General features: G+C 38.3%; 2 protein-coding genes across 5 annotated transcripts in view; both read left to right on the forward strand.

Moving 5' to 3' along the window:
- Nucleotides 1-366: 366 nt before the first annotated feature.
- LOC145683802 (uncharacterized) lies at nt 367-23,981 on the forward strand. Of its 4 annotated transcripts, none has more exons than XM_081755391.1 (5): nt 367-500; nt 16,087-16,171; nt 19,109-19,260; nt 22,552-22,785; nt 23,708-23,981. In XM_081755391.1, the coding sequence occupies exons 1-5, from the start codon at nt 432-434 to the stop codon at nt 23,966-23,968; spliced, it is 801 nt and encodes a 266-aa protein (XP_081611517.1). In that variant the 5' UTR covers nt 367-431; the 3' UTR covers nt 23,969-23,981. The 4 variants fall into 4 exon arrangements, with proteins under 4 accessions (XP_081611517.1, XP_081611516.1, XP_081611519.1 ...); XM_081755390.1 differs by having other exon boundaries at nt 369-500; nt 16,033-16,171; XM_081755392.1 differs by having other exon boundaries at nt 393-504.
- Nucleotides 23,968-25,530, forward strand: part of LOC145683804 (uncharacterized) — a 28,324-nt gene continuing 26,761 nt past the window's right edge. Inside the window, exon 1 of the mRNA XM_081755394.1 lies at nt 23,968-24,111. The gene's annotated coding sequence lies outside the window, so the exon portion shown is untranslated. The remainder of the gene's footprint in view (nt 24,112-25,530) is intronic.

Genomic DNA, 25,530 nt, shown 5'->3' on the forward strand with positions numbered 1-25,530 from the left:
TTCGTCGAGGATCGAACAAGGGACCTCACGCCACAGAGACAAGCGATCTACCACTAAGCCACCGTGCTCTCTAATGTGGTTTGAATTAAAGCTACGGATCTACGTCTAATGTAGCCTCGGTGTTGTATCTTTCCATGTATATCTTGTGTACTGACAACCCAGTCCCACTACAGAAAAAAATACGTGGGTATTGAAAGGTTTAAAAAAAACAACAGAAAAAACAAATAATATATCAGTGTCTGCTATCAGTTGCTTGACGTAAAAAGCATTTTTTTTTATTTCCATTGCCCCATAGTAAAATTGCCCGTAGGGGTTACTAACTGGTGGATGTTTTTCATTGGTAGCATTAGCGGGCGGGTTGTCATTATGTTTGTATTACCCAGAATTCAGTAGCATAGAAGTGACTTAGCTTCGTCTTGGCTTGACATTTGATGTGCAAAATTAGTATAAGAAGGAGAGTGGAAGCGTTTTTGATCGTGGTCACTCACCTAGGATTTCAAGTAGGTTGGTTTTCCTGCACTAGAAGATCTACTATTTTACATTTCAATTAGTTTTGTTTTACTTTCACCTCAGTGCTGCGAGATTCCGTAAGCTCGTTTGTTTTTTATTTACGTAAATGTATGAAGGTATGTTTGTAGAAGTAGCAGTTTGTGTAGACTATGTTAATCTTTCATTAAAAAAAAAAAAAAAAAAAAGAAGAAGTTTAATGGGTAATAGTATACATGAGAACCCCCTTATCTGCGTTTCTTCTGTGTTCTATTACCACTTCTACATGAAATATCATAAATTTTCTTCGTAGTGCAATAGTGAGAAGTATCCATGTGCGCAAGACATACGATATGCGTTAAACCGCCCCCTCCCCACACACACACATAGTCATAGATAAAGTATAAGGGCACTACACATGCAGATATAAAGTACAGGTACGTTCTTTTTTATATTCGTATCAGTCGATAAGTAAATAAAAGTCGCTTTGTTACCCCCTTTGTGAGTTCGTACATAATGAATAATCCCTAAAAGTATGAGCGTCCTGCTCCTTCGGGAACTGATGCAGCTTCATGTATACTATATCCGTTTAATGTCCCACGATTATGCACTGGGGCTGAGGGAGACTGATTATGAAATGAATGATTATGATGGAATAACGAAAGTGGGAGGAAACGAGAGAACTCTGAGGAAAAAAGGGGCATGGTGTTTGTTCATCACAAAGCACTTGGGAATAGTGTATTTATTCCGTTAAGCCCCAACAGCTTTTCAACTTTGACAGTAATTACGGGGAAGGTTCTAGAATGCTGGTCCGCACATATAAGTAACGAGAGTTGGTACCCAGGATGGTTACTTTCTTTATCAAAGCTCAATATTCGAATTCACATAGTAATGCCAAGTGAGCGATAGCGAGTCAAGATTAGTTAGTAGTAGCCAGGGTGATTATTTTATTACGATTCAGTGGTTCTATTAAAAAGGAAAAAAAAAAAAAACTGGCATAATTACGTATAAATATATTTTGGTTAGGTTTGCTTAATTTTCGTTCACTGGTAAGAGTGCACTTTGAGCAGAACAAGTGATTTTGGGTATCTTTTAGTTTCTCCCCCAATCCTGCAAATATAAGATCTCCAGTGTTACTAAGCAAAATATAACTAAGCGAGTGACAGCAAGCGAACGGGGTTACACACCCCGCAGGGCTTGGTTTAGTATTGGTTCCAATGTATGTTCTGCTTAAAGTGCATTTTTGCCCGTTCACTTACATAGTAGGTCTGGACCGACGGAGTTTATGGAACTTAACCTTGGAACAAGAATTGAACAGGGAGGAATCCCTGACGTCAGAAGTGACCACTCTACCACTGAGTCACCGTGGTCCGAGCTCGCATTTCATAACTTAAATATCATACAGTATTGACTCTTGGATTAAGTCATTTGAAATCTTGGAGCATTTTGAAATTACTCAAAGGTGTATATAGGTTGCATAAAATATTTTTTCTTTACGTAAGTAATCGAAAAAAAATGTCCTATGTTAGAGGAACGTATGTTCACATAGAGTAGTATAACACGGTCATGTCCGTAGCTAAGATGTAGGCCAGGGGGGAGGGCTTGAGAACCCTTTTCGACCATCTTCAGGCCTTATTGAAAATTTCAGCTTATTGGTATGTATATATGAAAGTAAAGTGAGCTCAAATTAGCTTCCACAAAAATTAACTCATTCCCTTGCCTTAGTAGTTTGAAATACTAGAAATTAGTAATATAATTTTGAATAGTTAGTGATGTGCGATGGTTCTAGCTTATGACGAACTGGTTCCTTGAAATCTCTGGTTACTTCATATTTGGTCTAGAAAACGTAATTTTCAAAATTAAAACATGTTTTCATCATTTTGGATACAGAAATTTGGAATTTAGGTATACATTCCTCCCTTCCCATCTGCGTTAACTTGATATGGAGAGTTGGCGTGTTTGCGATTTGTATTTGTCTTCGCACTTGATTTGGTTATTAAACCATAGTTGAAAGCCATGGGTATGCACGCAAGCCGCCACGAGAGTCTGCAACGGACATTAAAACAAATGCCTGACGTGGGTTCGAATGCCAGGCAGTTTTAATTTCACCTTTCACAGTGAGACTTGTAGAATTGGACTGGGTTCATATTCTGTGGCTGGTAAAAACTTAAAACAACTGAATTTTAACTTGGACAGATGCTATAGATCAGCGTTTCCCAACCGGTGTGCCGCGGCACAGTGGTGTGCCGCGAATGGGTCGCTGGTGTGCCGCGAGGAAATCGGAACGAAATTATTAATTCTATAGCAATCAAATTGCAAGACATACAGAAAAAGGTATATTTGTATTTCAAATTACTACCATGAATCTAAAATTTAAAGTTTCATACTGTGTTACTTTTCTGTAGAACATTTTCCTGTACATTTCTAATTTTTTAAAAAAAGTATTTGTTATCATTGTTATGACCATTATTGCTTCTTTATTGTTGCAGACTATTTCGTAACTTGAAATTTTAAAATATTATTCAATCCTTCCGGCAAAGTAAACATGCATACGAATTACCTATATTTGTGTTTTAAAAGTAAAAGAGATTCGTTTGTTCGTTCGTTATTTAGTGATCCTCCTTCTTAATGAAAGGTTGGATACAGTTTTCGAAAAAAAAGTGTATTTTTAACAACTTGAGCCCTATATCTGATTGTAATTGTTTTCTATTTTTAAATTAAAATCAAAAATAAGCATAATGATTTACCACGGGGACAAAACAGTGGTCTAGCTTTCTTCTCTGTGAGAAGGATGTCAGTAATCAGAAAAAAATACTACAGTATTTTATATTTTCAAATAATAATAATAATAATAATAATAATAATAATAATAATAATAATAATAATAATAATAATATGTGTGCCGCGAGAATTCAAGTTACCCTGAAGTGTGCCGCAAGTTGAAAAAGGTTGGGAAACGCTGCTATAGATGTTATGAGACAGAGCATGTTACATTCAGTTATTATCGATAAGTAATAGTAAAGATATAATGTGGTTACTAACAGCAACGTGAAGACCACATAGTAGTTGGTAACTGTATTTTCGTTGTTTTACGAGTGGTGGTTCACGGTATAACCAGATCTGATCAATCAACTACTTGTATTATTAAATTTTATTACGTTACAAGCAGTGGCGGATCTAGCCCGGGGCATCCCCCCCAGTTTTTACCTTCCAGAACACTCGGGTTACAAGCGGGACGTAAATCTGAAAGATGTTTTACTTTGTTTCCATGTGTTTTCTTTATAGCTGTGCCCAACCTGGGCTAATGCGCCTGCCTGCATTCCCTAATGTCACGAAGATAATTGGGTCTAATTCTCTAGTTGGTATAGTTTAAGGGCACTGTCATAAAAATCGTTCCGTGATATTGGTGTGTACAGTTCACTATTTCAGATGAACTGCGTTAAATAGCATACTAATTATATACCCTGTTGGCATTTAGAATAATATTCCTTCTCAATTCTTTACACTAATTTGATTTCTACTTTACATTAAATATATTGCTACATTGTATTTTAGTAGTATTCCCCGCTGATCTAGTGATTTCCGTGTGGCCTTGGGCAACGTGGCCCCTCGTTCGATTCTCGGTGGGAGGGTGGAAACAAATTAAGTTACTTCCACAAACGCGTTTACTTCTATCAATCATCAGTCTCTTTTGGCCTAAGGTCGTAGCTGTGCGACATGAAAAAAGAAAACTAATTTTTAATTCCCTAGTTTGGCTTTTGTGTAGGGCTACTTGCTGGAGTTGAGAACTTCAACGGAACAGTAAGTTATAGAATTTATAACTAGTTTAATCAGTCGGAAATTATTCCGGTTCCTTGAGATTCATTCGGTTATTATTTTTTCTTCATAGTTTTGTTTCACTATTTCTAGAAGGAATTAGGTATTAACAAAGCAACTAATATGCAAAAACTCGCTATGCTAAGCTTTGATTCACTTGAATTATTTCTCCTATTCCGTTTAATGTGTTTTGATCCCCAGTTGCGCACATTCTAGTGCTTTGTTTTTAGACCAGGCCCGCAACTAGAGGGGGGCTAGCGGGCAACTGGCCCCCTAAACTTTTCGTGGCCCCTCCAGACCTCAATACGGAAAACACAATTTAGATATTTGTAAGAGAAGTTTTGATGACTTACCCCCCCCCTCCCCCCATATATTCATGGTCCCTCCAAACATATTTGGCTGGTTTCGGGCCTGCTTGAGACTACGTTTACCCTGCTGTATCCAGGTGGGAGGTGCAGTAACTCGAAGGGTTCAAATGAAGCTTCTTACGAGAGGGTGACTTTTCTAGATATACAATCAACGCTATTTATATCTGTGATGCAATACGAGGGTTGCACTGAAAGTTTCGGGAAAATGATAGAACGCAAGAACATCAAAGTGCATTTTTTTTTTCTTATGAAAGTATTCCCCCTGAGTAGCAGTGCATTTTTATGCAATAAAACCAAATCTTGAAACAGGCATGCCACTCCGAGGTTGGTATCTGTGAAACCTGCAGTTTGTATGCCTCGATGGCTTCTTCTGGAGGTGCAAAAGCGCTTCTCACGCAACATGTTCTTTATTGTTGGGAACAAGAAGAAATCACTGGGAACTAAATCAGGGAAATAAGCCGGATGTCATGACTTCGCTTTCCTGGTCCAGAAAATCACTTGTGGTAGCTGCTGTGTGCGAGCTGGTATAGTCGTGATGCAGAATGATACGGCGGTTGAACTGTTTGCTCACATTCAGTACTTCTGATAGGCACATGGTTGTGTACCATTCTGCATTGACTGTTCTGCGATTCTCCAGTGGGACAGTTGCGATATGCCCTGATTTATCAGAAACTTATGCAATCGTTTGTTTGGAGGCACAGTGTGCTTGAACAACTTTGATTGGTTTAGGTTCTCGCGGAACACCCACACAGCTGTTTCCGGTTCTTACGTATAAATCCAAGTTTCATCACCTGCTCCAATGTTAAACACCGAGATGATCCAGACTTGAACCGTTTCGTTATAACTTTGCACCACTTCACACGGGCGTCTTTTGTGCGCGACTTAAATTGTGTGGAATCCAACGAGTGCAAAGTTTTTTCACACGTGAATAATAGTGCAATATTATTTGTATTTGGCTCATAACAATGCCTAAGATTTCCTGAATTTCGCGATAAGTCACATGCCGATCAGTGTTCATAATTTCACGAACAGCAGCAACGTTTTTTGGCACAATGACCTGCACAATCCCGATCAGTCAGGCTGAGCTGGCCACACGTGAATTCCTGAAACCACCTGTAAATTGTCTGAGATGGGGCTTCATCAGGAAAAGTAGCAGTTATCTGACGAACACATTGTTGCTGTGTTTACCCTTGCCGAATATCGTAATAAATCATAATACGAAAACGCTCTCTCATCAGGTCAATTTTTGTTCAGGATCACCTCACTTCAAACTAGTACCCTATAACGGCAAAGATTGAGAGTTATATACGGTTTATCTTTAGAGTGAACAATATTAAATTACTTGGAGAGGGGAAATCTTCCTCATCCCTCTCCGTTCATTCGGATCTTGTGGAAGCTCAGTGATGCGTATTCCACGTTAAAGCTCTAGAACCAAGTCTCAGATAGCCTCGGACCTGAATTGGACGCTAAAATTACTACTAACAACGCTTGTGTAATGACTTGTGGTTTATTAATTGCGAAAGATTGGTAATGTACACTATATGTATTTTGTTAAATCATTTTTTATCTTAATGTCCCAGGATTATGCACTTTAGACTAAAGGTGACGGATGATTAATGAAAGTGAGTGATTGTGAAAGTGATCGAAGCAGGGATCACGTGCAACGTCACATGTGCTACCCATTAGGTCATCTGGGAAGGTTGTTTTTTCTCTGTGATGACGCTAGTATAAATCATTCCCTTATATTTCATTTAAGGTTATGTCACGAGCATAGTTTTCTCTTTTTTATGCCACAAAGTAGTAAAGAATTTTCTGAATTTATGTAGTTTAGCGTCCGTTCTAGCAGCGAGGCTATATGAAATATGGACCTACAGTTTTAACATGAAATCTGAATCACATTTGTTCCCACCAGAAAGCGAACCCCGATCTCCCTCGCCAACTTACCTTATATATTTACAGAATTGAGTTTTTAATATTTACGTATTTTAGTTTTAAAAGGCATATTAAAAATACTTTTTTTTTTTTGAATATTGAGATAATGGAGTATAAAGTATGTTTTGTAGGAGATCGTTGAAATGAAATCGTAATCAGTGACGCAATGCTAAAAATTTTAGTAGGTATACACTCCACCCTGAGTGTGAGATTCATTACGTCCCTGAATGTGAGGGATTACATCATCAAGATGCAACAATCTTGTGTATTTATTTACTTCGCGATTTTGAGATTTTTTTCTTTCAGTTTTTAATTTTGATTATTTTCGTTCCGAAATCTAATTAATTCGTCACCGTGTCCTATTCCCACAACCGATTACAAGTTTTGCTTACTTAAGGTAATGGTTCGCAACCTTCTTGACTAAACTCCAACGACATCACGATATATTTGTTTTTAGGTTAATTTCCGATAAGCCCAGTCTCATCAAACCAAGGTAGGCATACTAAGTAAACTAAACCAAACCAAACTTGAACTAACCTAACCTATCCGTAATTCATTGTCACAAACACGGCACGGAGTTAACGGAATAAATGCATATTTTGTATTAATAATATAGACTATATTAGTGTAAGCCTATAAGTTTCAATAAAGTACCGACTATGTAGTACTAAAATCTTAAGTGTTGATGCTTCTGGAGGCGTTAACTGGTAATGTCTCCCAATAGATTTTAACTAAATGCTTCGTGGTGTCTAAAGTTTCGGGACACACTGGTTAAAACCACTGACTTAACGAACTATGCCAATTAAGGGAGTTCACATGTGCAGTAGACTCATAAGTATCCGGCTCACGACTATTCGACTTCCGTACTATCCAGCCTAGTTTTCTTGTATCGTAATTGAGGAAGGCAAGGCGTTGCATTGGCAACATTGCCAAGGCATTGGAAGCAGGCGTTTACTACGATCCTCCTACGTGTCATGTGCAAAATACAAGTTGTGACAGGAAAAGAGCAGCGTTCTGCTCCTTGTTCATTGTTTCGTCAATGTGTAACGGACCTCAATACAGTACGCTTCAGTTATTCCTGCTTATAACTGTACGGTACTGTATACGTCAATTGTTCTTGGGGTATGCTTCATGTAGACTGTACTCCGGCCTATCCGGCTTTTTTTGTTATCCGGCCTGCCCTTCCGCCACATTAGCCCGGATATTCTTGAGTCTACTGTATTCCGTTTGCAATATGTGTGTAGATGAAGCTGAGGGGAGGCATGCGAGATATGACTATAAAATTTTCTCAGCCTAAATCACCACTTAATGTCTTAAATCTTACTAATTAGTAACCTCTCACTAAATAGTAGGTATGTTGGGATGAGGATTAGCTTAGTTACTCTTCGGTCATTGTAGGGAGCGAAGGCAGAAAATTAGCTCGTGGAGTTTGCGCCTACGGCGCAGGAGGGTGCACTTTCCGAAATCTTAATGGATGCGTCAAGTAATTTCGTCGCTTCCACTCTCAACCTAATTGCATGGATATGAAATCCACATTTTTGGTTCCGAACAATACCTACGCTAGATAAAGCATAGGTCGGTGTATATTTCACTTTTCATGTAACTAAGATTCTCTCTTATCTTTATTTGCTCTTTGAGTTTCCCTTTTCAACAACTTAATCATATATTCCGATCCTTTCTGATTATAATATTTATAAATCAAATGAAATATACCTATTTGTAAGTCCTATATCAGCTCACGACTTCGAAAGCCAGCGAAAACAAATGAACAGCGAATATTGGTGAGTCGGTAAGGGAATATGAATTGCTAATTACATTAAGATTGTACATGATCTACAGTAAATCAGTGCCATTACTTTTTTTTAGCACTACAATATACACATGGTGATCAGAAAAATGGAAACACTTGAAGGAAATTGCAACTTACCAGATTAATATGGTGTCGGGCCACCTTTCACCTTCAGAACAGCCTTGATGCGACGTGGGATGGAGGCAGAGGTCGTGAATGATAGCAAGTGGAATTTTACACCATTCCTCGTGCAGGGCGTCGGCCAGTTCTGTGAGAGGAGATGGAGGTGGAAATCGTCGCCGGAGTCGGGTTTCCAAGACTGACCACAGATGTTCAATTATGTTGAGATCTGGGGATTGGGCGGGCCAGGGGAGGCGTTGAACTTCATCCCGATGTTCCTCAAACCACGCTGCAACAACGCCAGCTGTGTGAAAGGGTGCATTATCATCCTGGAAGATGGCGTCATTGTCCGGGAACAACATCCGGACCATAGGATGCAAGTGGTCTCCTAAAATTGCGACATAATCGTTGGCAGTGATTCGTCCGCTAAGTGTGACCACTGGCCCAATGAAAACCATGATATGGCAGCCCACAGCATCACAGAGCCGCCGCCATGTTTCACAGTTGGGCGGAGACACTGCAGATCATAAGCTTCTTTGGGCGTTCTCCACACACAAACACGGCCCATGGTTGGGAATAGGGTGAAGGATGACTCATCCGACTATATCACACGTTTGCAGTCCTCAACGGTCCAAGTTGCATGGTCACTGCACCATTTGCGGCGTGCGAAAGCGTTATGGTCCCTGATGAGCGGTTTGGCCCGTGCAACACGACCCCCTAAGTTCATGTCATGTAATTCGCCGCGGACTGTGATTGTCGAAACAGGGTGGGGGAGGTGCTGATTGAGTTCCTCCGTCACTTGCTCCGCAGTCACAAGACAGTTCTGCGTGACAATGCGCTTTAATACCCGGCGTGAACTGTCACTCATGATTTTCTTCCGCCCACTGTTCCGCTTCCCCGATGTGTTTTTTCCGTGTTGTGTAGGCCGTTATCCCCTTCGACACTGTCCCACGCGACACACCTAACACAGTAGCCACTGCCGTCACACTCACTCCACATAACCGCGCACCAACAATTTGCCCTCTTTGAAATTCTGAGAGGTCTCCCATTTTACACTACCTCCGTCTGCTGCAGCCACTGGACACTGCTGTTCTACTGCACCTGACGTAGTATGGAGACCGACCTAACACATCACCATCAGCAGTCCGGCGCTGCGGGCTCCACGACACCACTGCCAATCCATACATCTGACGTGTTGCCAACTACAGGTGTTTCCATTTTTCTGATCATCTATATATATATATATAATAAAATGGTTTCTACGTACACTGCAAAGTAGTAAAAAATTACTCTTAACTATTTTAATGACGGTATCATACAAAATTTAAGATATAATATGCAAAATGTAACTAAATTTAACCTTGTGTGTGTAATTTACATTATTGCTATTTCTTTTACTTTTATGTTTAGCCTATATATAAAGATCTGTCCACTTCAGATGCATTATAATACAGTGCTAAATGTATGTAAAAAGGAAGAAAATACGATACCATGCTTCTTGCTTAACTTGCCCATTGTTGCGCCCTAAAGTGAAAATACATATGTTTTAATTCACGCTCAAATTCATTCCAACATAGCTATCTAATTTATAGTTAGCCAGGCTATTCGCCTGTCAAGTTTACCAATACCCTGTTTGAAAATAGAAATTTTCTTATACGAGTATTAAGGCGTTCGAAAACTGACAGAACTCGTTGGTGCGTGGTAAGAATGGCTCGATCCAGAGATTGTGTGCGTCAATGAAAAGTTGACCCACCACCCATCGTGACCCACTCTGATCAACCACTCACCAAAACCCATTGTCATCAACTCTGCCTCATAATCCACAGTCTCGTTTCCATCGACTTTACTAAGATTACACTTGTAATAAAATAAGCCTTTGAAATTCACTAATCGAAGTTTGAATTTCTACGAGTTTGTTTGGTCAATCGTTGAAGTATCGCTCTGTTACAATACCGATGGACCGGACCTTTATGATATAAAATTGTGAAGTGTTGGTCATACGGTAAATTTCAATTTATCATATACAATTATTTCTTTGTTGAATTAGATACTTTTCAGTGAAAAATAGAATGAAAGTTGTCTTAAATCAAGGTAAAGTAAACCAACGTAAAGGAAAATACGAAACAGAGTAAAATTTTCCATATAATTAAGCATGCCGTACAAATTTAAAATTTCCATGTAATTAAGCTTAAAGTAAAAAAAATTGTCTAGTTTTCTCAATTTTATGGTTCGATTGCCTAGTGCTCTGAACGCTCAATATAATAAACATAAGCTTCAGCAATTATTATAATAGAAAGCAATGGATATCGATTGCGGAGCGCTGCAGTTTTTCTATAGTTTCTCAATTTATTTCTCAACTAATATCGATCGTTTTCGATTATTTTTACATATCAACCCACTACGAATTTCCTACCTATAGTAGCCGATCCCCATTAAAAGAGAATTTCAATAGATGCTAGGACACGCTCTGTTTAATAGTTAATATACTGCATTTCGGCTCTCAGTAAGCTAAACGGCTCCTGAGATGTTCAATTTGTATATAATTCATATATTACAGGTGATTAAAAATATATTTATTCCAATAGTCAGCTCTTCTAAAATCGTACAGCTAGTCTCGAATGTCAAGTAGTAAGTCCTATTGCTATTATTACAATTACAAATATCAATATCCAAACGTGGCTGAAGTTCATTTTCACTTAGATATACTTACCTCAGGTAATAAATAGAAACTAATGAAAAAGGAAGATAATGGTGGGTCACGGTGGGTGGTGGGTCACAGTGGGTCACGTCCTGATGACCCACGACCTACTAATCTACTCACAAATCTTCACCCACTTGACCGACGACTCACTGACCCACTCCATCTATGGCTCGATCCAGCCTCGTGTAAAGATGGCGTTTAATAGACCATTTCCGTTGTTCAAAATGAACTGTAAATCACTGCGGATATGCATCTGAGGCTTTGGTACCTCACATAGCACTATCTACTGGTTTAACGGTTATTGCGCCCGCGTATGTACACTTGGTGACAGCTTTGATTCTCGCTGGTAGAGTATACATAAAATTGTGATTCGGGTTCTATCATTCCTAGGTTCATGTATCATATACCCTTGCTACTGAAGAAGATACTAAACTTAAAAAAGTGAAGTGTCCTTCTCAGAAGGACCAATTAGGTTTACTTCGAAACATCGAACCATATGACGTGTTTTTGACCTTACTATTGCTAGAACTATTTTGTATAATATACAGGATGTATCAAAAGTTTACCATCCTTTTTAAAATCTATAAGGATATAATTTCATTGAATGTGGAATGGGCGATACACATTAAGTCCAGGGGAACACTTTCAGAAGTATGTCATGCGGACGGCCGCGGCCGCTATCTTGTTTCGCTATCCAGATTTCAAAAGTGCTATTATTAACAATAGGTGGATAATGTGATACTGTACATGACCATGAGTTAGAATTGTGTATGTATTGTCAAGTATGCAATCAAATTTCATATAACTTAATTTGGTGAAAAGTTATTGACAACTGAAAGATATGTTTACCTGTTCCACATGTCCACGCTGAGCAATTGCTGGGACACGAAGCAGAATATCGAGTAAAATTTGCGATACGTTGTTCCAGATGACAAAGATTGCAAATGTCTACAGCACAAACCATAGACTTAACATATCCCCAAAGGTAGAAATGAAGTGGCGTTAGGTCTGGTAATTGGGCAGGCCATTCAACTGGCCTACGTTGATCAATTCATGTTCTAGGAATTCACGTAGCGAATCCAAGATGGCGATCGTCTGCATGATATACAGGGCGAGACATAAGGCGGTAACACCGCTGTAGCACACGAACGGTTGGCGTTCACACTTGGTTCATGGTATACGTTGTTTGGGTGGGTAATTGACCATATTGCATGACATTGTTGCCCTGGCGGCCATCTTGTAAGCCACCATCTTGGATCCAAGTTTGGATTTTTAAATGGGAAGGGGGCATGTGGGGTATCATTTGATACGAGCTCGATCTCAGGAAAACAGTGGTGTAGTTTATTTTCACCTATCGTTCTTGAAGTTATTGCGTCACAAAGGGGGAAAATTTGGCATTACAACATGTGCTCTATGTGCTGTCCTTCTTGAGCAAGGCACTGCAAGACGCATCTGCCAATCCTTATTGACTCGCAACAGCATGTCCGGATCGACGGTTTCACAACATTACAGAAGGCGCTGCATCACATAGTGGATATCACGGATGGGTTCTTGATAAACCAGGTTCTTCAGATGGTCCCAAAGGAAGAAGTCTAGCGGCGCAAGATCTGGAGATCGTGGTGGCCGCTCTATCGGTTCCCGTCGCCCTATCCAATGTCCCGAAAATTGTCTATCGAGCAATTGGCGTGAACATAACGCATAGCGAGGTGTAGCCCCGTCTTGCTGGGAAAAGGAGGGGAAATCAATCCTCCTTCAAGAGAGCAGGGAAAACCTCATTCTCGAGCAGATCACGATATTTCTCACTAGTCAGGGTGTCGTGGATGAAGTACGGTCCAATAATGCGTCCCCCAGATTCCACATCACACCACAGCCATTTCCCCACCAATCTCTTTGCTGTCTTGGTGTCAATCTGGGTCACTCTAGTATCTATGCTTTTGTTCATTGACCTGTTCTTGAACGAAAAATAATGCATCACTGAAAAGAACACGTTGTGGGAACATGGGGTCCTCATCATAGCTTTCTGTGGCCCATTCAGCAAACGGCATCAGTCTGTTCGGATCCCTCTGTTAACCGCTGCTGGAGTTGTTGCTTGTATGGGTGCCACTTGTTCACACGCAGCAATCGTAGCACGGATCACTGATTCCTGTTATAGATGCCATACGACGATCCTTGTCGATCACAGAGCCCGTCTCATGGAACTTAAACAACTTGAATACTGTTACGTATGAGATGTTCTCCCCTTTCGGTGGGATGCATTAAACTCAGCCACATTCACCCTGGCAGATCGTCCACAACTCTTCTCCACGGTCTCGATTCGTTCTGGAATTGTTAGCGACATCTTCCATCACCTGGAACAACAGATAAAAATATGCTGTAATGCCAAATTTTCACCCTTTGTGACGCAATAACTTCTTAATCAATAACGGTAAGTGAAAATGGACTGCACCACTGTTTCGCTGAGATTGAGATCGTGCCAATACCCATGTCCCCTTTCCCATTTAAAAGTCCAGTTGGATCCAAGATAGCGGCTTTCAAGATGGCCGCCAGGGCAACATGTCGTGCACTATGGTCCATTTCCCACACGAACAATACCATGAATCAAGTGTGAACGCCAAGTCGTTCCTGTGCTACAGGGGTGTTAAGACTTTTGCCTCACCCTGTACTCTCAAGTATTTCACTGGGTCTAGAGTGTATCGCCCAACTCACATTCAATAAACCTTCATCCATGTAGGTTAGAGTGGTAGAGGGCTTCTGATACACCCTGTATATATTTTTAAAATGTACAGATGGATTTCTCTAATTCCACAGTTACACCCCTATCCCCCTATATATATATATATATACTTTTACTCAGGGTGGATTGATTTAAATCAGTCTGATTTAAATCACGATTTTAATCAAGATTTAAATCACTTGATTTTTTTAATAAAAATCGTTGATTTAAATCAAATTCCGAAATGAATTAATTTAAAGTGAAAGTAAGTAAAATCCCGTTTCTCTTCTGTTATTCCGATTATGGAAGATAATAATCATAATACAGTGAGACTCAAATGTATGTAAGCACAGCATGAAACGAGTATCATGTGGGAACTATCAGGGAAAATCCCGTTTGAACGGGTTACGGGTGAACCCTGCTTTCTTCTCTTTGTAACACAGGGTTTTAAAATTTCTGTTCCAACGGGAAAATCACCATGGACATTTAAGATGAAAGCTCTTTTGTGTTCATGTCTATTTGTTTGTTTCCAGATAATAGGGGCGTATTTAGAGGGTTCGATCCCCTCTCCGAAAAAAAAAAATAGATTTTAAAATTTTGGGCGAAATTTATGTACTAAATACATAGAAGTTCCTCGGGATCGTAATACGACAAATTTTGGATGCGTTAAAATATCGAATAATACTTTTGATAAAGTGGATACTTGACCCCATTGCAGAACATGCCGCGATCTGCGATGTGATCGCAGAAAATTTGCCGCGCCTGTGCAGGAAAAATTGTAAGAGAAAATAAAATACCCAACAGAAAAGTATAAAAACGTGCCTGCTATGTATAGATGTCTTAAATGCACGGACAACTCGCATTTGAACTGTTTTTCACGTCACATAAAACATATTTTTAACAATCACAAGTGTTTCTTCTTCTGGAAATGATCATCTTGATTTTTTTATTTTGGAATTCCTGCAGGGATTTCGTGTTACTATTCAGTTCAAAATCTCTTATCATCGCGAATTGTATCGAGGAATTTGAAGCTTTAAAATATATAAAACGATAATTATGCCTGTTGTGCTGTATGGTTATGAAACATGGTCGCTTACGCTGAGGGAAGAACGCAGACTGAAAGTATTTGAGAATAAAATCCTGAAACGAATATTCGGAACCAAAAGGAACGGAAATGAGAAATGGCGAAAACTTCATGATGAGAAACTGCATAATTTATACCATTCACCAAACATTGTTAGGGTCATCAAATCTTGGAGGTTCAGGTGGGCAGGACTGTAGCGAGAATGGAAGAAAGTAGGAACGCTTTCAAAGTTTTAACTGGAAGTCCAATCGGAAAACGACCATTAGGAAGACCTAGTCGCACATGGGAGGGCAATATTAAGATGGATCTCGCAGAAATAAAAATACAAAATAGAAACTGGATTCAGTTGACTAAGGATAGAAGTCAGGAGAGCTTTTGTGAACATGGCATTGAACCTCCGGGTTCCATAGGTCATAGAGTGAGTTAGTTAATTTTAGGCAAAATTTATGTACTTTATATGTATTTCGTGCCGCTAGCTAGTTCCAATTGTTTAAAAATATGCCCCTGCCAAATATCAGTAACTTTCGTGAAAAAAAAAGTGTCATGTTGATATACATTGCTGTACTTTTTCCTTAATGCTTAAGAAACATTGTTTGGGGTTGAAATAGGTTAACGATTGGGATTTAAATCAAAATTAAAACCCAATACTTTCACTTAAATGACATAATTAACATTTAATACTAATTCCTAATGTTTTTTCTTCAGTTCGCGACTTGTATCATACGAAGAAAAAGATTTGATTTAAATCAAAAAAATCGATTTAAATCAAAAAAATCAACAAAAATGATTTTTTTGAAAAAAATCATGATTTTTTTCCACCCTGCTTTTACTGAACTCCTTATCTTATGACATATTTGATGTCACTATTACTGTAGTATAATGTAGTTCGTTTAAATTTACCATTTAATACAAGCAGATTCTGACTTACGGGATTTTCGATGCAACTTTGTCTGTAACTAATGAATTCTATTTTATTAAATTTAATATTTAATACAAATTCTTTTATCTTCATGATTAACTTAGTGGGTTTGTATTATACTGCAACTGATTATTATAATCCCATTATTGCTTGAGAAGAAAGAGATGGACAAATCTTCCTGTGGAGAAATCAAAGCTCTATTGGAAAGCTGGGGACTACAATCGTTACTTTCCACGTTTCAAGGTACGCAAATTAGAAATTTTGTGTTTTATTAATTACTATCATTATTTATTACTATTGTGTTTAAAATCAATCCCTAATCTCATGATTTTGTACACTATGAAAATTAGCACAGAATATTAAGAAACATAGCTATGCCATTTGGGTAAGGAATACCATTGTAGAATTAACTTCCTGCTGGTAAGACAGTCGGTGCAGAATAATAATACAGCTACTAATATAAAAGTTGTTCATACACCTTCGCACAAAATCGAATGTTATTACTTTCGAACATTGTACTGTACATGCGACAGTCCATTCCGCTGAGTTTTAGTACAGGACTTCCTTACCATCCTAGCTAAGAAAGTGGGGAAATTCTGTATGAAATTCGTTTCATATATTCTAGAAAACTGATAGCTACTTTTACCAGAATATTTGCCCGAGAATATTGTTTTTAATTATTTGCAGGGAGTTTGATATCCTGCGATTAGGATCGATGTTAAAGAATGAATGGTGAGATGGATAATAGGGGAATAATGAAGGGAGAGGAAACGGGAGTTACCTCAAGAAAAACAACGCAGCCTTTCTTTGATCACTATAAAGGCTTATTTATAATTCACTAGCTTATCTTACCTATTTAGTGGTAGTGCTTTTACCTCTGTTGCGAGTGATTCTGGTTCTATCCAACGTCACGAGTTTGTTGTGGACAATATTGTCCGTGGAGTTCCTCGAGGTTTTCATTAATCATTTGTGAACTTCAGCCTACATAGAATAGCAGTACGTAAAACTATTTTCTTTTTGTTTCCATGAATTTTCTCTGTAGTTATAAAATAAGTTCGTAGATCTGTATGCTGCTTACCTGCTTACCTGCTTTCGTGCTCAGCCGCCTACACTTCGAACATGTGGACAAAGCAAGCCTAATTTTGGAGGGATTGGGATGGTTTTGGAGGGATGTGAAATAAGTAGTTCCATGATATGTGTGAATTTCATTAGTGTAGATAATTAGTAAATAGACTAGCAGTTACTCTAAGTAAATGCACTGTCCTGTGTATTAAGTTGTTTTGGGTGCCGCGGAGCTGTAGTAGAGCGCTCTCTGACGCTTGGATTCTTGGCTTCATCCCAGCTCACGTCAAGTGGGCTTTGTGTTGGACAAACATCATTTGAGTAGGTTTTCTCAGTTTCCTCCCACTTTCTTTTTCACTATTGCATTTGTCAGCGTCAGTCTTCTTTAGTCTACCTGGTATAACTGTGAGACGTAAAACTGATAATCTTACGTTTTATTAGTCTCTTTTGTGAACTTACTCTTGTGAAGATATTCAACATTAATTAGTTATGGTGTTAATAAATGATAGTTTAAGCAGTCTGAAACCACAATGGTTCTTTGTGTTCTATTATTTTGAGTGGTGTTTCTTTATAACTTTGTTCCAGATGTCTCGAAGAAATATACAACTAACAAATCAGAAACGGCCAGAAAACTCTTTGCCCTGCTTTACATAATATATTTGTATTATTTCTTCTGCTCCACTAAACATTTGATCTTCAGATAGCGCATACTTACAGCACGGTTGGTTTTGATTGGTATTGTAGAGTTAACACGCTTGTGTATAACTTCCTCGTCACCATACTATTAGTGCCCGCACCTTAGCTGTAGAAGACCTGAGTTCAATTGTCGGTGGAAAGTCTTATGGTTAGGATCTGACGTTAAGCAGTTAAGTTCGTCTCATATGCCGTCTGTGCTGAAAGGGATGCTAAACTGCAAACTAACCTATCTTGTGTGTGTCTACCGTTCTGGTCTACTGGCCAGTGCGTTTCCCTTTAGTGTACGTGGGCAATGTAGAATCTATTTTTGTTGGAAAAGCAAATAATTTGATTTCACAATAATTCACTCCTTGATCATTCACTACTTTGACTTTACAATTAATCATCCGCCTCCTTTAGTCTAAAGAGCACAATCTTGGAACGTTATACCGAAGAAAAAAAAACACCTAATTTTCTGCTCACTGGTACCTTGCTTCCAGTTTTCTATTCGTCCTTTATATTGGTTATTTTTGTGATTAAATGAACAGGATTAATTTTGCTGCTTGTGAGTATATTACTAAACGTGTTCTGCGCTATTAACTTGTAGGGAATATCTAAAGATAAATTACAAATTGTTTTGAACTTGCAGGAAACAAACTGAATGTTCAAAAAAGTGAAATAGCAATAACAGTATAGAAAGAAGGTTATATATATCTCGGGTGTTCTAAACATGGCGCCAACGGACCACAGATCACTCTTCTACAGATCAAAATAAAGCGAAAATGTTGTGTGATGAAATGCCCTGCGGGGCCTCCTTCAGCCGCTATGGGGATCAAAATTTCACAATGTGGCAACGTCGCAGATTAACTTGGAGCCATTAGCATTACACTATGAATACAAGCAGTTGAATCGATTCCTACACTAATAAGTGATACTAGTGTCAATATCGACTTTAGCTGCCATCTGGAAAGAATCGATATAACTATGATAGATTGATAGATCCAGGGGCGGATCCAGGACAGACTTCTGAGGGGGGCGGTGGATTGTCATACTGCTACTTTTAAGGGCTCCAAACTTTGGGATGATTTTTATTTATATATATAAAATAAGAAATTTTCCTCTTTTGGGGGGGGCGATCGCCCCCTGGATCCGCCCCTGGATAGATCTAATTAGTTTTTTTATTTGCGACGTTGGCACATAGTGCAATGTGTGACTCCAGACGATAACTCCAAAAGTATACAAATATATATATTTTGTGCTTTATTTTGAATTGTGGAATAATGCTCTGTGTTCCGTGGGCGCTATTTTTAGAACACCCGATATATATATATATATATATATATATATATATATAAGATAAATAGATGTGTGTGTGTGTGTACTTTAGTTTGTTTTGATTGTATGTATGACTAAATGTAAATTTAATTTCATTTTTTTAAATAGAAAATCTCGTTGATGTACCCGCTTTGCGGCTGTTAACAGAAAGTGATTTGAATCAGTTGATACCCCTTGTTGGATTGAGAGCTAAGTTTCGGGAGAAGTGGAAGGCGTGGGTTAACCCATCGAATGCTACTGATAACTCTTCGGTGGGAAGTGTATGTATTTTGAATAAGTGATTGAAAAACGTTAGCAATTTTACTTGAAAAGAGGACCTAACACTTTAAATAACATAATTTCTTAACAGCCATTTAGACTTAGTTTAAGCTTTCTCAAACTTTTGCACAGTGGAGCCATTCAAATAGTTTAACAACCGGATCTATGGTCAGTATACTAAGTTGACGTAATATTAGTACTATATAATTATAATTTCAATGATACTAACAATAGTAATTAGGATTAAATCTTATACCATCTTTAGATTTATATTTTGTATATTGTAAGGTGCGTTGCAAAATGACACGATCCGTACAAGATATCGTCATATTATATGATCATAAAGGAAACTGAAAATGAGAGGTATAATAAATGACACTGTTGTATTTGTTACACGAAAACAGGTATTGCAGGAATAGATACGTATAGACGACAGGGCGAAACGAAAATGAATAATAGCCCAAGAGAAATGTTGTAAAATGATACGAACGCAGACATGTTTAGCATATCACGTAGTTTGGTCGCTGCTACGGAACATAGAGGGCGTTGGACGAGAATGCGAGATGTTTAGCAAACGAGTGATAAAGTTAAGGTAGTGAGTGCTACGACGAGGACGCTTGTGTGAGGTGGCGAGTAAGAAGCGTAATGGACCGTAACAAAGTATTGTCTGAGTGCGAAAAGGGGCAAATAGTGGCATATAAAGAAGGTATGTTAATGAAATTGCATGTCGAAGTGGACAGACTGCTTGTGTCGTGAACAATTTTCTTAAACTTGGGATGCGGTATGGAGTAAGGAACTCATCAGGAAGGCCGCATACACTAACTCCACAACAGGAAAGACAAGTTGTTTGAAAGCTAAGTTGTGGTGGAATATCTCTTACACAGTTGGCAAGAGACCCTAACATTCATGTACATAAATCTGCCCTATCAAGAGCTGTGAAATGCTGCAATCATCTCTGATATAAGAAACACAAGCGTCAGCCACGACCCACGGTGCATCACAAGGAGCGACTGCTGGTCTGGACCAAAACACATGTGACCTGGAAGCAGAATTAGCTGTCGTGTCATCTTCAGTGACAAAAATAAATGTAATTTGGGTTGTTCCGATGGCTGACTGTACTACTGCGGAAGGAGGAACAAATGTTCTCTAAGCGACAGTACGGATGAGTCTGTAATATGGGAGGACTTTGGTTATTATGGTACTACAAACTTCGCATATTCTAAAATTCTGACATCAACCACGTACCAAACAGTACTTGCAGACAATTTGTTGCCATTTGTCGCGCGAATTGCTGGTCCCGAGTGGATCTTCCAACAGGACAATGCTACTGCCCACGTTGCTGGAACCACCAGGGATTGGTTTCGTGAGAAAGACGTGATTGTCCTTGCTTGGCCTTCCAATTCCACAGACATAAAAGCGATGGATAACCTATGGGAAATGTGTCGCTCAGTATACGCCAACGGTACCCAGTACAACAGTGTTTGCGAATTGCAGGATGCCATCATCGCTGCATGAAATCAAATTGATGTAACGCTGCAGTAAACGCTGCTAGACAGCATGTTTGATCGGGTGTTCAAGATGGTGTTACGCAATTGCTCATAGAACTGGCATTTGTATTGCGTTCGTTTCATTTTGCTATAGTCATTATCGTATTTTGGCTTTTTTTTTTTTCAGTTTGCCTAGCCGTGAAATGAGTGAACTATCTGTATATATATTCTCCTTGTCCATCTCTACATATCATGTATTCCATCCATGACATAAGTTTTCTGAAGTTACATAACATGTTTGTATCTTCTGCATAATTTTGCAACATACCTTACATTTGTATAATTTCCTTAAACGGCATCTAGATTTTTCATATACGTCATTTACACTTCGCTCTGGGTGGACAGTTATTAACATCCCTATTATCCACCATCAGTAGGATTGTCCACACCGCCATGCAAGACAATAAAAGAAAAATAAAGATAGTCATTTGACTGCTATTTTCATCAATGAAAGCCGTAGGAAATAGTTTTGTTCTGTTTTTCTGTGCACACTGACGATGTAACGACAGGAGCGCATGTGGTTCAGATTCCATGTTAAGATGTAGGTCCACATCTATATATATAAAAGAGAACGTACAAAATTTTGTCCGCTCATCACGCTAATACGGCTGAACCAATTTCTTTCATTTTTGGGGGGTTATTAGGATTTGGACCCTAGATGGTTTTTATCATATCACTTTAATTTTTAATTACCAGCGTCTTGAGATAATTGACCATTCAAGTGTCCATAACGTACAAATCCTTTGTTATTAGTTCATCATAGGTAAAAATAAACGTATTTATATGCAACCCGCATGACCGTGTCACTCGGCGGGTTAACATAAATGACAGGCGATATACAGCGGAAAATAGCTTGAATCTTCTGTTTAAAATTTTTTAATTGATTTGCTTACTTTTACAGACACTTTTACAATATGCCAGCACCGGGATGACCGCAGCGAAGCGGGGCGGGTTAACATAAATGACAGGCGATATAATGTTAAGATTTACTGCAATCTTCTATGGTTTTTATCATATCACTTGAAAGCGAAAAAGTAAAAATTATCTAAGTAACAAAGTTTATTGCGTTCCGGGGTGACCGCAGCGAAGCGGGGTGAACGCTGCTAGTCTCATATAACCTCGCTGCTGAAAGAGACGCTAAACTGGAAACAAAATCAAATTAAACTAAACAATACAAATTAATGGATAAGTAATCAGAGGCGATAGGTAACTGGGGCATTCACAGTAGCTTCCCGGATCTCAGAAATAAAGGGGGCGCGGTGGCTCAGTGGTAGAGCGTTCATCTCCGGTGCTTGGGGACCCTGGTTCGATCCCAGCTCGCGCCGTATGAACTTTGTCGTGGACAAACATCGTGCTCGTGGGTTTTCTCGGGGTTCTATAGTTTCCTCCCAACTTCTTCATTCCACCATTTCACTCATCTCTCATCACAGTCTCCTTTAGTCTAACCGTCATAATCATGGGACGTAAAACTTAGATTTCATTTCATTTTCGGAAATAAAAGGGAAACTTTAATTCCAGACGACACTAAGAGGTTTCTCGTCTGGTTACTGGTCACAGCAGCTACAGGCAGCGTATTGTGAACTGAGGCCCACATCTAAGGGTTTTGTATAGGTAATGCTAGGTTGCTTGTATGATGTTAAAATCAGAGTTGAAGTTGTATGTACCTGAAGTATAATCAATAATAAATGAAATCTTTTCATTAATGTAGATCTGGTATTGAACATGGAAATGTTTAATTTCCTTAAGGTTTCTGTTCATTCCTATAATGATGGAGACTGCTTAGTGGATATATCTGATGCTGTTCTAAGAGCTACAGGAGCTAAAAGTGCAACAGACAACGACCTTGTAGAAAGACGACAAATTGAAGATACTTACGAAGCAGAAGGACATAACGAGGGTGTAGATAAAGCCCCCTCCAATTTAGATGGAAGTCAATCCCAGATATATGGAAATTGTTTGAAGCCTTTTGACCCTTTATATGTAAGTATCAATACCATCGATATTTCCCTTACTATTTTGCTTATTGTTGCTATATTTATCATAGTAAATAGGATTGGATAAACAAAAAATCTGTTACAAGTTTCAAAAGTAAATGGATATTGAGATACACATTTTAATTCATACTTTTACTAATGGTAATTAAATTCTTTATGCTTTTCATTTATATTATGTAAGTTTATGGTGTGTCCCTCCACATTCTTCACTCATATTATGTTCACTTTAGTTACATTATCCTATCAAAGGTTTGTCTTTGTATACTATTATTTACCCTCACTCTACACTTATAAATTACTTACCAATGCCGAGCATTTAACTTCTTTTATTTATTTTTTAAATGTACAGCTTTCATATCTAGGACTTTTTCTGAGACTTGCTTCCTCCCTTCATATACATATTCTTGATATCTGGGTTTGTTTCAGGTAACGTAATGAGTTTACAAGTGAATGTTACGACTCATAGTTCATTTCATTCATACTTCTCCCTAATGGCATCACTCAATTGGTGCCACATATGACCACGATCAGTAGAAAAATTGAGAGTAGCAACCATGTAACTTAGCAGTGCACCATCTTGCCATGTTCTGTCGTCTTAAAATACAGAAAAAACAGAGGAAGGATGTCAAGACGTTCCTTCTGTGCAAATGTTGCTTCACCATTTGAAGGGAAAAAGACTATACATTGCTAAAAACAAAATAATAATAATAATAATAATAATAATAATAATAATAATAAGTGCTAGAAAGGTCTGTGGTCTTGAGATTAGGAAGGAACAGGACGACCTTCCTGTTCTCATACTGTATATGAAGAAATGAACATATTGTCTATTTAATCTCAAATACTTTGTTTCCTTAAGCACATCCAGTGAGTGCACACTGAAAATGTTTTCGGATCTTTTGTTTCAGGTCTTTAATGTTCTGAACGAAACACTTGATGGAAAGGCAATAATAAATTCATCAACACAAAACAATGGATTGTTGCGCGGAAGTCAACGAAAAGAAGTAGGACGGCTTTTGATTAAGCACATCCTTTTTGAAAACCCATACAGAAAAATCCAGATGTTTGACTTCACAACCTTGGCAAAGCAAATTGTAGACCTATTTCCTAAGGAAGCTGCATCTCTTTATTATACCTGCAACACGATATCAGACGAAGAGAAATGCTAGCGGAATATTATACGAAGCTTACATTACACGGAGAAGGAAACTTCGGGAGTTAAAAGATCCCACCTCATCTCAGAGTTGTCCATCAAGGCGTTCTACGTCTTCGAATTTATCTTCAGTACTAACAGTAGAGGAAGAAAATGAAGGTATATAGATCTTACATTTACTAGCTTTCGTTTCATGCTAGTATGTAGTTTAGATAGTATGTAAAGTAATTTGTTACATGAAAGCAAGCATATAATGACAAATAATAAACCGGAGTTACTTTGGCAGACATCTGCTAACAAATTTTCAGGGTTGCAAGACCACAACAATGAATATTAAAAAAATTAAACGAAACAAAAATACCAAGAAACGAAAAGTAAAAAAAAAAAAAAAAAAAAAAAAACTGCAATAGAGGGCTATTACTTCTTCAAAATCTAAATATAATTAAGGGTTCAGAACAATTGCATTGGCATGGTTAAAATTATATTTAAAAGGAAAATACAAGTAATTCTGGTTTTTCGTTATCTGCTCTGAACCCTACAACTCAGCGCATCACCAAATTGTTCCTAAATCACACAATGGGTACCACACTCTTATTTTCCAAAATATAAGAGAAATCGAAGGCGTGTCTCACATCGTAACGGCACGGTAAACATTATATTGAAAGAGAAAATACAAGTAATTCTAACTTTTTCGTTATCTCCTCTGAGCGCTACAGCGCAGCGCATCATCAAAATAGCCCTAAATCACGCAATGTGTATCACACTCTCATTTTCCAAAATATAAGAAAAATCGAAAGCGTGTCTCACATCGTAACGGCACGGTAAACATTATATTGAAAGAAAAAATACAAGTAATTCTAACTTTTTCGTTATCTCCTCTGAGCGCTACAACGCAGCGCATCACCAAAATATCCCAGAATCACACAATGGGTATCATACTCTTATTTTCCAAAATGTAAGAAAAATCGAAGGCGTGTCTCACATCGTAACGGCACGGTAAAAATTATATTGAAAGAGAAAATACAAGTATTTCTAACTTTTTCGTTATCTCCTCTGAGCGCTACAACGCAGCGCATCACCAAAATATCCCAGAATCACACAATGGGTATCATACTCTTATTTTCCAAAATATAAGAGAAATCGAAGGCGTGTCTCACATCGTAACGGCACGGTAAACATTATATTGAAAGAGAAAATACAAGTAATTCTAATTTTTCGTTATCTCCTCTGAGCGCTACAACGCAGCGCATCACCAAAATATCCCAGAATCACACAATGGGTATCATACTCTTATTTTCCAAAATATAAGAAAAATCGAAGGCGTGTCTCACATCGTAACGGCACGGTAAAAATTATATTGAAAGAGAAAATACAAGTATTTCTAACTTTTTCGTTATCTCCTCTGAGCGCTACAACGCAGCGCATCACCAAAATATCCCAGAATCACACAATGGGTATCATACTCTTATTTTCCAAAATATAAGAGAAATCGAAGGCGTGTCTCACATCGTAACGGCACGGTAAACATTATATTGAAAGAGAAAATACAAGTAATTCTAACTTTTTCGTTATCTCCTC

This window comes from Thermobia domestica, chromosome 4, assembly GCF_964235325.1.
Source record: "Thermobia domestica chromosome 4, izTheDome1.hap1.1, whole genome shotgun sequence".
NCBI lineage: Eukaryota > Metazoa > Arthropoda > Insecta > Zygentoma > Lepismatidae > Thermobia > Thermobia domestica.

Coding starts and splice junctions, on each gene's coding strand:
- LOC145683802 (XM_081755390.1), top strand. CDS start 432: ATGTGCAAAATTAGTATAAGAAGGAGAGTGGAAGCGTTTTTGATCGTG. Junction 19,261..22,551: donor ATAACTCTTCGGTGGGAAGT/GTATGTATTTTG, acceptor AATTTCCTTAAG/GTTTCTGTTCATTCCTATAA. Junction 22,786..23,707: donor AGCCTTTTGACCCTTTATAT/GTAAGTATCAAT, acceptor CTTTTGTTTCAG/GTCTTTAATGTTCTGAACGA.